The sequence below is a fragment of the Rhinopithecus roxellana genome, chromosome 18 (assembly GCF_007565055.1).
Source record: "Rhinopithecus roxellana isolate Shanxi Qingling chromosome 18, ASM756505v1, whole genome shotgun sequence".
Lineage (NCBI taxonomy): Eukaryota > Metazoa > Chordata > Mammalia > Primates > Cercopithecidae > Rhinopithecus > Rhinopithecus roxellana.
This window is the reverse complement of record NC_044566.1, coordinates 55,511,158-55,528,851: the sequence shown is the minus strand read 5'-3', so window position 1 is coordinate 55,528,851 and position 17,694 is coordinate 55,511,158. Positions and strand designations below refer to the sequence as shown.

At 39.4% G+C, this 17,694-nt stretch overlaps 1 protein-coding gene across 2 annotated transcripts in view; it reads right to left on the bottom strand.

Annotated features, from left to right (window-relative positions):
* ALG5 (ALG5 dolichyl-phosphate beta-glucosyltransferase) overlaps positions 1-17,694 on the bottom strand; it is a 52,412-nt gene that overhangs the window by 22,848 nt on the left and 11,870 nt on the right. For both annotated transcript variants that reach the window (XM_010383090.2, XM_030921946.1), the window contains one exon: positions 15,892-16,005. In XM_010383090.2, the coding sequence (XP_010381392.1) occupies positions 15,892-16,005 (114 nt within the window). The remainder of the gene's footprint in view (positions 1-15,891; positions 16,006-17,694) is intronic.

Genomic DNA, 17,694 nt, shown 5'->3' with positions numbered 1-17,694 from the left:
TACCACACTTTGCAATTTTAAAAAGAATACATAAACAGTATGCATCTTCCCAACAAAAGAAATGAGTAACACTAGTTATATCTGAGGGTAACTGAGAGATGAAAAGTGGAGCTAGTTTCACTGTGTATCTTTCTTATACCATTTGAATTTTGAATGACTAGTGAAAATAAATTTAAAAATACTCATTATAAAAAAATTTGCAAGTATATAAATTTACATATATAAATGATAATTATTTTAAAGAGAAAATTCATGTATTATCTCACTACCTAAAAGCAGCCACTGTTTTAAACTGTGTACATTTCTTCGTATTTTTTCTCTACATTAAAAAAAACCATAGCTCAAATTTACTCATGTATGTCATGTTCGTTTTCACCTAGTTTTTTCATGTCAAAGTTTATTGTTTTTATACTTTTTATTATGAGTATTTTCAAACATACACAAAACTAGAAAGAACAGGAAAATGAAGCACCACATACCTACTACCCAGCTTCAGAAATTAGCAACACATTGCCAATCTTGTTCCATGTAAAGCCCTCACCACCATCCCACCCAACCTGAGACTACTTTGAAATGAATTCTAAACATCATATGTTACAAATTCATAAACATGTCAATCATAATACCACTATGATACCTAAAACATCAATAATTCCTTAATACCATCAGATATACAGATTTCCAATTTGCCTAATTATCTCTTATATGTTTTCAGTTTGTTTGAATGAATGGCCAAATAAAATCCATCCCGGCCTGGGCATGGTGGCTCATGCCTGTAATCCCAGCACTTTGGGTGGCCAAGGCGGGCGGATCGCAAGATCAAGAGATCGAGACCATCCTGGCCAACATGGTGAAACCCCTCTCTACTAAAAATACAAAAATTAGCTGGGCGTGGTGGCGCACGCCTGTAGTCCCGGCCACCTGGGAGGCTGCGGCAGGAGAATCACTTGAACTCAGGAGGCGGAGGTTGCAGTGAGCTGAGATTGCGCCATTGCACTCCAGCCTGGGAGACAAGAGTGAAACTCTGTCTAAAATCAATCCATCCATCCATACAAATCAGTTGGTATTTCTTTTCTCTGTGGGTTCTCCCTACCTCTTTAAATTTTTTTCTTGTAACTTGTTGAAGAAACCACATTGTTTGCTCTAGAGTTTCCTACATTTCAGATATTGCTGAGTGCAGCCCCATGGTGACATTTAACATGTCCTCCTGTCCCCTGTACTTCCTCTAAACTGGTAGTTCGATTCAGAGGCTTGATAAGATTCAGGTTTGATTACCTTTCAACAATTTGGCATAACAGTGCTGCATGGTAGTTTTTCTTTTTCGTGTCAACCGTAAGAGCTACACAATATCTTAATGTACAGATTTACCATTGCTTTGCCTATTTGCCTGTTTGCTGTCCTTTCTAATTTTATGTTATAGAAAAGGCAACTGAAAGAACATCTTTCAGTATAAAACTCTACCTGTATTTTAGATTTCCTTCTTTGGAGAGAGACGTAGATGTAAAATACTAAGTTAAAAGTCTGAATGTTTTTTAATGCATATGGGCCAAATTTTCCTTTAAGAGGTTCTTTACCTGTAATACAAGTACTTTGGGAGGCCGAAGTGGGTGCATCACTTGAGACCAGGAGTTTGAGACCAGCCTTGGCAACATAGCAAAACCCCATCTTTATTAAAAGTACAAAAATTGGCCAGGCATGGTGGCATGCCCCTGTAGACCTAGCTACTTGGGAGGCTGAGGCAGGAACCACTGCACTCCAGCCTGGGCAACAGAGCGATAACTTGTCTCAAAAAAAAAAAAAAGGTTCTTTACATTCCCATTAACTGGTATGATATTGACTATTAAACCAAATTCTTGTCAGTTCTAGTTATTTTAACTTATTAATTAAAAAAAAAAAACTTTTGGGCGATGTTTTAGCTATCCATATTTTCTTTTAAGAATTTTCTCAGCTAGGCACGGTTGCTTATGCCTGTAATCCTAGCACTTTGGGAGGCCAAGGTGGGTAGATCACCTGAGGTCTGGAGTTGAAGACCCTTCTAGCCAACATGGTGAAACACTGTTTCTACTAAAAATACAAAAACTAGCGAGGCGTGGTGGCTCATGCCTGTAATCCCAGCTACTCAGGAGGCTGAGGCAGGAGAATTGCTTGAACCTGGGAGGTGGAGGTTGCAGTGAGACAAGATTGCGCCATCGCACTCCAGCTTCAGCAACACAGCGAGCCTCCATCGCAAAAAAAAAAAAAAAAAAAAAAAAAGGATTTTCTCACCTGCGCACAGTGGCTCATAGCTATAATCCCAGCACTCTGGGAGGCCAAGGCGGGCAGATCTCCTGAGGTCAGGAGTTCAACACTAGCCTGGCCAACATGGCGAAACCCCACCTCTACTAAAAACACATAAATTAGCCGGCTGTGGTGGTGTGCGCCTGTAGTCCTCCTGTAGTCCCAGCTACTTGGGAGGCTGAGGCCGGAGAATCGCTTGAACCTGGGAGGCAGAGGTTGCAGTGAGCTGAGACTGCACCACTGCACTCCAGCCTGGGCAACAGAGCAAGACTCCCTCTCAGGAAAAAAAAAAAAAATTCTGTTATATGCTTTGCCTACTATTTAGTATTAAAATAATTTCTTCCCTTGTTTTTCTGGCAGAGGTACTTTGTGCAGAAAGGGAGAGAATGATTTTCTTAGAGAGGAAGCATGTTAAAAGTTCAAACAGCATGTGGCAAATCAGTTTTAACTTTAAACTTGAAAAGAACAACAACACTATTGAGCAATACATAAAAAAGAACATACTGGCCGGGCGCAGTGGCTCAAGCCTGTAATCCCAGCACTTTGGGAGGCCGAGACGGGCGGATCACGAGGTCAGGAGATCGAGACCATCCTGGCTAACACGGTGAAACCCTTCTAGTAGGGTGAAACCCTACTAAAAAATACAAAAAACTAGCCGGGCGACGTGGCGGGCGCCTGTAGTCCCAGCTACTCGGGAGGCTGAGGCAGGAGAATGGCGTAAACTCGGGAGGCAGGAGCTTGCAGTGAGCTGAGATCCGGCCACTGCACTCCAGCCTGGGCGACAGAGCGAGACTCCATCTCAAAAAAAAAAAAAAAAGAACATACTTCTACATTTCGAAGATTCATGAGTACAGTTAAAATACCATGTAATTAAACTAAAAACAAATCAAAATCCTTCGTCTCAGCATAAGTCCCCAAGAGCTTTTAAGAGTTTTAAGTATCTGAAGAATTCTGATGTAAGAGTGAATCCCTGATACCAATCTCATTATCAGGTAGAATTAATCTAAATGTTTTTTCAAAAAGTTAGCTGTTCTTCAAAAACGAAAGATAGCTTTGTTTTAAAAACTGTCAAATGTCTGTAGACATGGAGTCTCTTTCTTTTAAACCTCTTTTGGAGTACACCTGAATTTCTCATGGTTTTTTAAAATGAATATTTTAAGTTACTATGACAGTTGACTTTTAAAAGTGGTAATAAGTGAGGTAGGTGTTGTGGCATGTGCCTGTAGTCCCAGCTACTAGGGAGGCTGAGGTAAGAGGATTGCTTGAGCCCAAGAGTTTGAGGCTGAGTTATGATGGCACCACTGCACCCCAACCTGGGCAACTGAACAAGATCCTAACTCATTTAAAAAAAAAAAAAAAAAAAAAAAAAAGGTGCAGTGCTTCATGCCTGCAATCCCAGCACCTTGGGAGGCCGAGGCAGATGGGATCGCTTGAGGCCAGGAGTTCAAGACCAGCCTGGCCAACGTGGTGAAACCCCATCTCTACTAAAAATACAAAAATCAGTCACGCATGGTGCCTGTAATCCCAGCTACTCGAGAGGCTAAGGCATGAGAATTGCTTGAACTCGGGAAGCAGAGGTTGCAGCAAGCTGAGATCATGCTACTACACTCAAGCCTGGGCGACAGAGTTAGACTGTCTCAAAAAAAAAAAAAAAAAAAAAACAGTGGTAAGAAGTGTATTATCTTCTAGAAATAAATGCTAAATCAATCATCTTTCTCAGTACTTTTTTTTTTTTTTTAAAACAGAGTCTCACTCTGTTGCCCAGGCTGGAGTACAGTGGCAAGATCTTGGCTCACTGCAACATCTGCCTCCTGGGTTCAAGGAATTCTCTTGCTTCAGTATTCCGAGTAGCTGGGATTACAGGCATGTGGCACCACACACAGCTAATTTTTTGTATTTTTAGTAGAGATGGGGTTTCACCATGCTAGCCAAGATGCGCTCCATCTCCTGACCTCATGTTCTGCCTTCCTCGGCCTCCCAAACTACTGGGATTTTGGGCATGAGCCACTGTGCCTGGCCTTTGTTTTTTTTTTTTTTTTTTTAAACAGAATCTCACTCTGTTGCCAAGGCTGGAGGGCGGTGGCGCAATCTCAGCTCACTGCAATCTCTGCCTTCTGAGTTCAAGAGATTCTCCTGTCCCAGCTCCCAAGTAGCTGGAATTACGGGCACATGCCACCACACCCAGCTAATTTTTATATTTTCAGTAGAGACGGGGTTCTGCCATGTTGGCCAGGCTGGTCTCAAACTACTGACCTCAGGTAATCTGCGTGTCTTGGCCTCCTGAAGTGCTGGGATTACAGGCATGAACCACTGTGCCCAGTTCTCAGTACTTTTTAAGTTAAATATTTTCACACAATTTACTGGAGAGAAGGAATAGACAGAAATATAGCTAATTTATATTAACAATAATAAACAGTAACAGAATTGGATCTGATGAAAAAATATCAAGCACAAAGATGAATGTTGGTCGGGTGTGGTGGCGCACGCCTGTAATCCCAGCACTTTGGGAGGCTCAGGCGGGAGGATTACTTGAGGTCAGGAGTTCAAGACCAGCCTGGTCACCATGGTGAGACCCTTTCTCTACTAAAAACACAAAAAAAGTTAGCTGGGTGTGCTGGTGGATGCCTGTAATCCCAGCTATTTGGGAGGCTGAGGCATGAGAATCACTTGAACCCAGGAGGCAGAGGCTGCAGTGAGTTGAGATTGTGTTACTGCACTCCAGCCTGGATGATAGAGTAAGATTTCGTTTCAATTAAAAAAAAAAAGGAAAAAGATAAATGTTAATAATTACAGTTACTGGTTGAGTGCTGAACACATGCTAAACACTTGACATACATTTATTATTTATTTATTTATTTATTTATTTATTTATTTAATTAATTAATTTAGGAGTCTTCCTCTGTTGCTCAGGCTGGAGTGCAGTGGTACGATTCTGGCTCACTGCAACCTCCACTTCTTGGACTCAAGTGATTTTCCTGCCTCAGCCTCCCGAGTAGCTGGGACTACAGGTGTGCGCCACCATGCCCGGCTAAATTTTTGTATTTTTAGTAGATGGGGTTTTACCATGTTGGCCAGGCTGGTCTCGAACTCCTGTCCTCAGGTTCCCAAACTGCTGGTATTACAGGGATAAGCTATTGTGACCGGCCACATTTCCTCATTTTAATCACTATCTCAGAGTTATGAACATGGGATCCCATTATCCACACATCACAGAAGAGGTATGTGAAGGTGGATGGATTAATTTACCCAAAGTCACATGGAATTTGAACCCAGGTCTATTTGAATTCCACATCCAAAGTTTCCACATACTGAAATGGAAACAAAAATTGGCACAGGCACTCCAAAAGACAACTCTGGCTCCAAATGAGGCAGAGATATGGAAACGAAGTTGAATCAATTTAGAAATTAGTAAAAGAAAAATCAGATAGTAAAATTAGTCATACTCACCCTATGAGCAGAAACAGAGAAACAAAGTACTGAAACAAAGTATGAGTAAAGAAAAAGTTGTATTTATTAAAAAATTAAAGTTTTAATTTCAAGAAAACCATTTCTTTCTCAAAATACAGGTTCACTGTTCAAAACAAGTAATTAAAGAAAAAAATTTAAAATATCCGTAATCCCCCTTCCAGTGACAACCGATATTAACACACTGTTCTATTATTATACACAATGCATAATGTGTTGACATTACTGCACATCTACCCACACATATCACGATGTTAAACATTTTTCGGGCCAGACGTAGTGGCTCACGCCTGTAATCCCAGCACTTTGGGAGGCTGAGGCGAGCAGATCCACAAGGTCAGGAGACCGAGATCATCCTGGCCAACATGGTGAAACCCCGTCTCTACTAAAACCACAAAAATTAGCTGGGCATGTTGGTGTGCACCTGTAGTCCCAGCTACTTGGGAGGTAGAGGTAGGAGAATCGCTTCAACTGGAGAGGCAGAGGTTGCAGTGAGCCGAGATTCCGCCACTGCGCTCCAGCTCGGCAGCAGAGCAAGACTCTGTCTCAAAACAAAAAAACGAAAAACAAAAAAAAAAAACACAAAAAAAAACAAAAAACATTTTTCATTTAATTATGCATAATGAATAATCATCCCATACAATAATGAATTTAACTAGTATAACTTAACATTGGACATTTTAAATTGTTTTCAATTTTTTCCTTTTTTTAAAAAAGCTATATTTACAAAACAAATAATAATCCTCGAAGATTTATTTTTGTACATATTCTTATTTTCATAAGATGAATTTCTCAAGGCTGGGTCAATGAATGTGAATTACTTAAAGCTCTTGATTCATATTTTCAACTTGTTCTATAAAACATTGTATCGGCTGGGCGCGGTGGCTCAAGCCTGTAATCCCAGCACTTTGGGAGGCCGAGACAGGCGCATCATGAGGTCAGGAGATCGAGACCATCCTGGCTAACACGGTGAAACCCCGTCTCTACTAAAAAGTACAAAAAACTAGCCGGGCGAGGTGGTGGCGCCTGTAGTCCCAGCTACTCCGGAGGCTGAGGCGGGAAAATGGCGTAAACCCGGGAGGCGGAGCTTGCAGTGAGCCGAGATGCGGCCACTGCACTCCAGCCTGGGCGACAGAGCGAGACTCCGAGACTCGTCTCAAAAGAAACAAAACAAAACAAAACATTGTATCAATTTGCACAGACTCAACATAAAAATTTGGCAACACTCATTCTTTTTCCCATTCATTTGAGGAAAGGTGGATTATTTTTTATTACAGTACAAAAAGGCTGTACGTAAGAAGAATTATGATGAAGGTGTTATGGTTAAAAGGAATACACAAAATTTCATATGGCATAAAACAGCTTCTCAAGTTGTGATAGCAACTAAATTTGAAATCAAAATACACTTACAAAGCCTTTTAAAAAGCCAGTCTACTGAATATATTTAAACTGTAGCAATTCTTAAGGTTTCTCCAAATAGTATTACTGTAAGAAACAATTTTCTTTTTTTGTTTTGGTTTTATTGGAGACAAGGTCTCACTCTGTTGCCCTGGTTGGAGTGCAGTGGTACAATCATGGCTCACAGCAGCCTCTACCTTCCAGGCTCAGGTGATCCTCCCACCTCAGCCTCCCAAGTAGCTGGGACTAGGGTGCCCGCCACCACACCTTGCTAATTTTTGTATATTCTTTTGTAGAGAAGGGGTTTCTCCATTTTGCCCAGGCTGGTCTCAAACTCCTGAGCTCAAGCTATTCACCTACCTCAGCCTCCCAAAGTGCTAGAATTATAGGCCTGAGCCACCACGCCTGGCCAATAAAATTGTCTTTAAAAAAAAAAAAAAAAAGAGAACTACGTCAGAATGTCGATATCTGTTGAAGTTAGACAAAGGTTTATTATACTATTCACTCTACTTATGTTCAAAATTCATAGTAAAAAGTTAAAAGAAAAAATAAAAAGCATCTCAACATTTATCTATATAGGATGGTTACAGATGCTGAAATCTGTTCAGAAATAAGAGCATGACTCAAATAATTTCTCAGGGCTTTTCCTTATTTACTATAAACTATTACATGGAGGATCTTTATGCTTTTATATCAGTATATTCAAAACCCCATTACATTGTTAGAATATAAATACTCAGAGGAAATGGTCCATTAAAAAAGTATTAACGCAATTTTTTCTGGGTGATAAGATATGGTTGGTTGTTTTCTTTCTTTAGGCTGTTTCTAATCTTTTTACAATGCCATAGCGATGTTTTTATACTAAAAACATTATAAATAAAAATAAAACAAAATCCCTATCATACATCTGAATGCTACATCCTTTCTCTCTTTACCATGTGCCACATTGGCAGCATTATTTCAATCAGTTGACCACCTATTTCTTCAGTGTTTTCCTAAATTGCAGATGAGAAGTTATACAAATTTGGCTTATTTTAGCTATCTATTCCCTTATGAGAATTTGCCTTTTTGGTATCATTTATGACTATTTTTAAATGTAACATGGCTTTCCCATTAGAAAATGTATACAGTAGTATCCATATGTCCCACAAATATTTGCTGAGTCCTTACTATTTACAGTATTCTAGACACTGGAGATGGAGTGATAAGGCCCCTCTTCTAGCAAAGCTCACGTTCCAGTGGGACAGAGAATTAGTGGTTAACTAACACAATACATACCTCAACTTCGCCTCATCACTAGGCATGAACTTCTCCACATGAACAAATTTCTACCCAACAGGAGAATGTCACTTCAAGAACCAAAATGTTCATCTTTTCAGATATAAGTCATTCTAAAATCTTATATACTTTCCTTTTTTAAATTTTTTGAGACAGTCTCGCTCTGTTGCCCAGGCTGGAGTGCAGTGGCGTGATCTCGGTTCACTGCAATCTCTGCCTCCTGGGTTCAAGCGAGTCTCATGCTTCAACTTCCTTAGTAGCTGGGATTATAGACGCGCTCCACTACTCCTAGCTAGTTTTTGTATTTCTTTTTAGTAAAGATGGGGTTTTGCCATGTTCGCCAGGCTGGTCTCGAACTTCTGACCTCAAATGATGCACCTACCTTGGCCTCCCAAAGTGCTGGGATTACAGACGTGAGCCACCGTGCCTGGCCCTGTCTTTTAAATTTAAAGCATTTTCTCATGACAACCATGGGGATACTAAATTTCTAAAACTATTTTGTGGTTAGTACAAGGGGTCAGTAATCTGTGGCCTATGGGGTTACACTCAGCCTGTTTTTGAATGGCGTTTGAGCTATGAAAGGGCTGGGGAGAGAAGGAGGAGGAAGAACAGGATTGCTTTAGAGACCACATGTGAGTTACAAAGCCTGAAATATTTATTTTCTAGTCCTTCACAGGAAAAGTTTACTGTTTCACGTTCCAGAAGATATCCACCTCTTAACTGGGTTTGTTGGCATTAAATCCCCAGTTTGATAGGCAGACTTAGTCCTGAGCCATCTTCAATGATTTGGGAAACATACTTTGAGATCTGCTAGGACAGGTTCTCTTCAAAGTTTTCTATACAGGCTACTGCTTTCTACATTTTCAAGACTGCCCTTTTATTTTTGCTGTCCTTTTATTTGTTTGATTTCACAAAGAGCTCAGCAAAATGTTTGTGTAACTGCTTGGTCTCTAAAACACATGATTTTGGAGGTTGAGTTCTCTTTTGGAAGCCTAGTTTTCTACCCATATATTGAGAGGTGAAACAAACATACTAGCTTCTTAGACTTGCTCACATGGTCCACAAAAAAGGGGAGAAGGACTAACTGTCATGTTCTTTTAAGGAACCAAACTATGCACGCACATATGAATCACTGGTATACAAAAGTTCAACTGGCCAAGGATACTATATTAGAGAAAAAAGAGCATTCAGGGTCATTAGTAAGCAGCCCAGCACTGCAGATTGAGTTGTGTGTGTGGTTAAGATCTGCTTCCTCTGGTTCTTCTTAATGTAATTTTTATCTGTATCTTTTTCATATCCATTAATTCTAGTCATCTGTGGGCTAAAAAAAAACTAAAAACTAAGCTTGTTAGAGCTATGTCTAAATCAGAATTTAAGGGCCTTGAGTGGTGACTCAGCCTGTAATACCAGTACTTTGGGGGGCCAAGGAGGGCCAACTGCTCGAGGTCAGGAGTTCAAGACCAGCCTGGGCAACATGGTGAAACCCCATCTGCTAAAAATACCAAACAGTTAACCAGGCATGGTGGCTTGCACATGCAGTCTCAGCTACCCGGGAGGCTGAGGCACGAGATTTGCTTGAACCCTGGAAGCAGAGGTCGCAGTGAGCCAAGACTGTACCACTGCACTTCAGCCTGGGTGACAAAGTAAGACCTCGTCTCAAAAAATAATAGTAATAAATAAATAAAATAATTTAAAACCTAAGTCACAGGCTGAGAAATTACTCTATGATCATGAAATACACACTTTTTAGCATTTATTTTGCCTGTTAGGGATTTTTGATTCTATTTAGAAAAGTTAAGCAACTGAACAAGTGATCATACACTTTGCGATTATTTTTTGAAAGTTTATTTTTATTTTTATTATATTTTGAGACACAGTCTCTCTCTGTTGCCCAAGGTGGAGTGCAGTGGCGCAACCCCAACTCACTGCAACCTCTGCCTCCCAGGTTCCAGCGATTGTCATGCCTCAGCTTCCCGAGTAGCTGTGATTACAGGTGTGCGCTACCACGCCTGGCTAATTTTTAGTAGAGATGGGAATTTGCTATGTTGGCCACACTGGTCTCATACTCCTGGCCTCAAGTGATCCTCCCACCTTGGCCGCTCAAAGTGCCGGGATTACAGATGTGAGCTACTGTGCCTGGCCAGCATATAGTTTGCTTAGAAAAAATTACTAAAAAACAAGCATATTTTTAAAAAGAGGTAGACTAACTACCGGTTAGGAAACTGAAAATCTGAGAGGAAAGCTTTGCATATTAAAGAATAAAGATGTGGGAAAGGAAAATACAAGTAAAATACAAATAAAATTTTTGGCTGAGCACAGTGGCTCATGCCCCTAATCCCCAAGTTTGGGAGGCCAAGGCGGGCAGATCACTTGAGTCCAGGAGTCTGAGACCAGCCTGGCCAACACAATGAAACTCCACCTCTACCAAAAAACACAAAAAATAGCCTGGCGTGGTGGTGCATGCCTGTAATCCCAGCTACTCGGGAGGCTGAGGCAGGAGAATCACTTAAGCCCAAGAGACAGAGGTTGCAGTGAGCCGAGATTGTGCCACTGCACTCCAACCTGGGTGACAGAGGGAGACCCTGTCTCAAAAATAAAATAAAATAAAATAAAATTTTTAGTATGAAAATGTAAATGCCCTATTTTGTTTGTAAATATTATACAAAGCTCTACTTAAATTATGTACATGTAGTTTAAAACCTTACAAGAGCACTTATTTTCAGAAAAGAAATTGTAGGCAACTTTTGTAAGACGACCTTGTATAAGAATCATCAGACCAGAACATGTGACCTAGTTACTCTAAGAGGAAATACAAGCAAGGAGTAACAGATTTCTTTCTTTTTGTAGTCATTAAAAAAAAATCAGCTAAGAAAGAAAACATTAGAAACCACTGTAAAACGTACTAAAGAAATGACTTAAACTGGTCAAAACAATATTGTAAAAGACATTTAAGCTAATGACTGCCATCTAGTGAGACAGTCATGTAATTACAGGACTTGACTACGAAACCCATGTTCCTGTTTCATTATTTTCTGAACTATTTCAGTCACTAGTTTTATTAGGGCTTAGGGAAATACATGCAAGGCATGCTTATCAAATCAGTGGCGTAAATGAATGGAGACAACAGCTATTGCCCTAAAGATAGAATAAGAACCTACACCTTTAGACACGGAAATTTAACAAGTTGAAATTATTAAAGAGATAACTGGCCACAATTCCATTCCTAAAAACAAAGCAAAGAAATCCACACCAGTGCAGAGATGGAGAGACAAAGTTCAAAGGCAATGAGTAGGAAAAAGAGTTGTTGGCAATACCTGTACAAAGTAACAAGGTAACGTGGAAACCAAATCCACACAAACAGACACATCTTCAGTGGAAAATTATACGAAAAAAATACGCTATGTTTAAAAATTGTAAGAACTGGGCTGGGCGCAGTGGCTCACGCCTGTAATCCCAGCACTTTGGGAGGCTGTGGCGGGCAGATCACGAGGTCAGGAGATCGAGACCATCCTGGCTAACACGGTGAAACCCCGTCTCTACTAAAAATACAAAAAATATTAGCCAGGCATGGTAGTGGGCACTTGTAGTCCCAGCTACTTGGGAGGCTGAGGCAGGAGAATGGCGTGAACCTGGGAGGCGGAGCTTGCAGTGAGCCGAGATTGAGCCACTGCACTCCAGCCTGAGTGACAGAGTGAGACTGTCTCAAACAAACAAACAACAAAAAAACTGTAAGAACTGACAGCCTAAAATAGAGAATACACATGGAAAACAGCTTTGACTCTCTGAAGGGCTGTCACAAAGAAGTGCAGTAGATAATTTTGTGTAGCTACAGAAGACAGAAACAATGGAAGGGGGTGATTAAAAGGAGACGTATTTGCATTTGGTGTCTAGAGGAACTTCACAGTGGAGCTGAGACAGAATGAGCTGCTTAGGCATTGCTAGAGTTATGCAGCAGAGGCTGAAAGATTACTAGGTAGTTGTAAAAGCTTTCCAATATTGTATAAATGATTAAATTAGATTTAAGGGTCAGCAAACTACAGCCTGTAGCCCAAATCTGATCTGCTGCTTATTTGTGTAAATAAAGGATGTATTTTATCTATATCTACTTTCATGCTACAATAGAGAGTTAAGCAGCTGCCACAGAGACTGATAGGCTTTAAAGCTGAAAATATTTACTATATGGTCCTACAGAAAAAGTTCTCCAACACCTGAATTACATAAGAAAGAAGATTTCTTCTAATTTCTCTATGCATGTCAACTTCAGAATGTAAGTTTTCTGAGAGCAATGACTGGCTGTTTATAAGCTTTGTCAGAACCATGATATGTTTTACTGGGTGGATCCAAAAACTATGAATCTTGTAACTTTAACCACCTATCATTTATTTGCCTCCTTTCTACCTCCTCCAAAGAGTATTATATGATACATATTAATAAAACTTACTAAATTTAATTCAAATTAATTCAATTGAGTTGGGACATTTTTAAATTAGGGATACTTTAAGGTGCTATAAAACCAAGGCTATGAATTAATAGCTTAATGATAATCACATGCTTTAATTCTTTAAAACTTAACATTTCTAGTAACAATGTAGTAAATGGGATTATAAGGAAAAAATATGGCATCAGAACTCCTTTTCTTTTCAGAGTAGTATAAAGGAACTAGATTTATAAGAATAAAGTTCAAATTTTTTTTCTGTTTTATTGTTTGGTTCACTCCCTAACATCAGCAAAATCATTTAAATTCTCTTTGCCCTACCGATGAATGACAACATCAGCTGCTAAAAACCTGATGCCCTATGCTCTCCCTCCCACTCATGGCTTCCTCTAGAAAGATAATGAAAGGGAAATATTTATCAAGTTTCTCTTGGGGTCGTCTGGGGAGAACAAGGAAATCACACCAAGTAACTTTATGAATTAGATTTTCCTTTTAGCCTATCATAATTTACTAAGATGTGGGGCATGAAATACTTTTTTAGTAAGAGTGAACTACAACATATTCAATAATAAATTCATATCACGTTATAAGCCAGAGAATTTTCTGTGCTGATGGAAACGCCATACAAGCTGGGCACGGTGGCTTACTTCTATAATCCCAGCCACTCAGGAAGCTGAGGCAGGAGGATGGAGTTTGAGTCCAGCATGGGCAACACAGTAAGACCTTATCTCCTTTAAGAGGGAAAAAAAAAAAAAAAAAAAAAAAGGTAGCTTCTAGCCACAAGTAATTTAAATGTGGCCAATGAAACTGAGGAACTAGATTTTCATTTAATTTAAATTTAAATAGCCACATGCAGCTAGTGCTACTCTTCTGAACAGCAATGGTATGAATATCTTTACAGCTAATTCTCTTAAGAAATTGTAATAGTTCATTCAGTTAGAATCTTAAAAAAACAAAAAACACCTAGAAAAAAAACAAAAAACAGCTAGAAATACGAGGGATGGGGATGGATGATGGTGGGGGAGATATGCAATACTTCACCAAGTGTGGAATTAAATAAATATTTCTAGAAAGATATGCAGTGAGTTTTTCTGTAATTATTAAATTTTTTGGGGGGGCGCTTGTATGTTTACTTTCTTGTGTTGTTTGGTTTGGTTTTGCTATAATAAATAGGATCTTAATAAATATGTAATAATATTCAATTCTAAACTAGGTCTAATTCATAGACAGTTTTACATATTCATTTTATTTTGGTCTCAATTTGTTTTCTTAGTTCTGTAATTTCTATTATTTATTTATTTATTTATTTATTTATTTTGAGACAGGATCTTGCTTTGTCACCAGGCTGGAGTGCAGTGGGGCAATCACAGCTCACTATTACCTCAAACTGCTGGGCTCAAATGATCCTCCTGCCTCAGCCTCCTGAGTAGCTGGGACGACAGGCATGCACCACCATGCCCTGTTAATTTTTCTCTTATTTTTATAAAGATGGGGTCTCATTATGTTGCCCAGGCTGGGCTCAAACTCCTGGCCTCAAGCGATCTTCCTGCCCTGGCCTCCCAAAGTGCTGGAATTACAGGCATGTAAACTTGGGCTGTAATTTTCTTTTAATACCATTTTGTTGTTTTGTCATCTTACCTTTGAAGACCTGTGTTGCTAACTTCTTATTTTCATCATTTTATTTCTTTAGCCAAAATACTTGCATGTAACTTTGTCCTTTTCCTTGATTACACTGTCTTAATCTTTTGTATGCAACTTTAATTTTTTGTGTAATTATATGTTGGTGTGATTGCCATTTCTTTCTTCATTTTGTCATGATTAACATGGGCAACTCTCCTACCGTAAATGAACATTCTCCTTGATATACTTTTACCTATTCCCCCTCTAAACTAGAATTTCAAGGCCTGAGTATTATATCTGGACTTGAGGGTAGGTGGTGGGAAGGCAGGGCGGAGGGACCCTCCCCTGGGGCTCTATGTGGCTTTGTTGGGTTACTTGGGTTCCCTGGTCTTGTGAGATTTTGTCACGTGTCTTGAACAAGCTACACTCTATCCCGGAAAGGATCTAGTCACATGGATCTGTCCCCCCAACTTAGCTTACAGTCCTGAAAAACGGCAGACCTCAGCAAGTTTTCTTGCGTCTGCTGAAATTCTGACATGTTGTGTGATGGTAGGTATATTGTTTGATGTTGTTCAAGGGTGCTTTTTCATTCTCTAATTCATTTTTTCCAGATTGGGAAGTATTTGGCAAACGCTCAGGATTTGATAAATTCATCCTATTTCTCTAAATGGCTTTTAAAAGGTAGAAATGGCACCAGGATTTTATTTATTTCCTCAACCTCCACTTTTTGAAGTTATGGCATGAAGTTTCAAATAATCCTTTCTGAGTGATTGCTACTTGTGATTTTGTTTGTTTCATCAAAAACTGGATTCCGAGACGGGTAGATCACGAGGTCAGGAGATCGAGACCATCCTGGCTAACACGGTGAAACCCCATCTCTACTAAAAAAATACAAAAAACTAGCCGGGTGAGGTGGCGGGCGCCTGTAGTCCCAGCTACTCGGGAGGCTGAGGCAGGAGAATGGCGTAAACCCGGGAGGCGGAGCTTGCAGTGAGCTGAGATCCGGCCACTGCACTCCCGCCTGGGCGATAGAGCGAGACTCCGTCTCAAAAAAAAAAAAAAAAAAATGGATTCTGTGATCCAGCTTCATTTCATCTCTTTACCTGGAACTCAGGCTATACTTTTAAATAAAAGCCTTAATTGAACATGCACAATAAATATTAAAACTTGGGTAGAAGCAATCAGAAACCAAGACAGAAAAATGGCCACAATATTAAATAAGTAATTGTCAAGTGAATCTCATAAAATCAGACAACATTTGTAACAAAATGATCAGTTCCTCTATGGGGTTGTACCATTTGTATAAGGATTTCATACCAAAAACACTCAGTTTTTAAACCGACAGGTAAATTCTCCTTTTACTTTAGCTCCCCTGCATTCTTGACTGAATGTTATTTAAACTACATTCTTATACTCACAGGCCAAGGCTGTAGGTCATTTAGTCCCTTTTCCAATTTCTCAACATCTGGAAACTTTGTGGCTCCATCAGCATCTGCCATAAGGATCTTTTCTCCTCGAGAACTGAATATACCCTGTATTTTAAAATTTCAAGTCAAAGAAAATTGGTTAAAATGAAGGTTAAATTCAATGACATTTCAGTCTGTTCTACTTAAAATACCTAAGAGTGAAAGATAAGGTATGAGATGGCTGAAGGAGGCCAGAGTTCACTGAAAACAAATTACCTGTATATGAAGATCTTCTCAAAAGTTCCTATTGCCTGTCTTCATTATTTTAAAAACTTTGTGACGTCATACTACAAATATCTTGGAAAATACCAAGATAATAAAATAGGTTTGGACAAATTAAAGATATTCTGCATCACTAAGAATAAAAAGGGACAGTACCTATCATACATATTATATGTTTATCGTGTCATGATGCTTAAAATGAATTAGGGGCTACTTAGAACCACATATGAAGAACATGTTTATAGACAGATTACATATTCTAAATACAGATATGCTGTGAAATGTATCATAGGAATATAGGTCTTTAGTATCCTTTATTATAGGATCTAAAGTTTACTAAATTAAGTAAATAGTGACAATAAAATTTAAGAATTATGCATAAATCCAAATGTTATTTTATGCCATTTGCGGTATTTGAAACAGCAAAATTATGCCATTCAATTCTGAATTGGCTGGTCTTTTGTGCAAATTATGGCTCCATGAGTGCATATTTCATACAGAAATAAACTGTACATCAACTTTTAATTTCTCTGGTGTATTTGAGTGAATTCCTTATGCCTTAAGTGCAAATATATTTACAGTTTGATATAGTAAAATTGCTTTAGTAACACAACATAGTGTGACTATAGATAAGACATATACACATGTAGAGAGACATCAGATCATTTATTCTATGGTATAATAAGCTCACTAACTAGTATCTGTGATGTCTTTTTAATCACACGTTAGAACAAATGCAAAAGGCTAGGTGAGATGGCTCACCCCTATAATCCTAGCACTTTGGGAAGCTGAGGTGGAAGGATTGCTTGAGTTCAGGAGTTTGAGACCAGTCTGGGCAATACAGTGAGACTCCATCTCTACAAAAAAGTTTTAAAAATTAGCCTCATATGGTGGCACATGCCTGTAGTCCCAGCTACTTGGGAGGCTGAGGTGGTAAAAAAAACTGGAGCTATTAGTTTGAAATGGGGCAAAAAACCAATAAGTGACTAATTTCAATGATACATGATCAAACTTGTTTAAGCCTACTTTCCTGTTCTACCGTCTACGGCCTTCACTTCACCGTGGCTCCTTGAAAAGGCAGTCTACCACAGCAACTCCCATTTGTGTTTCCTCAGTCATATGTGACGCCCATTATTTCTCATGTGTCTCACTGCCTTAAGATTTCCTGGTTCTCCTTTTCTCTGTAACCTCCTCTTTGACAGTTTAATGGCTTCAGGTTCAACTATCATCTGACATATGTGGATGACTCACTCACACCCTCTCTCCTAGGCTATTCTGGATACCACTGCATGCTGCCTCAAACTTAATATGGCTCGAACTCAACAAACTACCTCTTATACCAGCTCCTCCTCCAGTGTTTCATTCCTTCTATTAATGGCATCATCATCCTCCCTGTTACCCAAGGCCACTGGTACTTATTTGACATAGTTTGGATCTGTGTCCCCTATAAGTTTCATATTGAAATGTGATCCCCAATGTTGGAGGGTGGGCCCAGTGTGAGGTGTTAGGGTCATGGGGGTGGATCCCTCATGA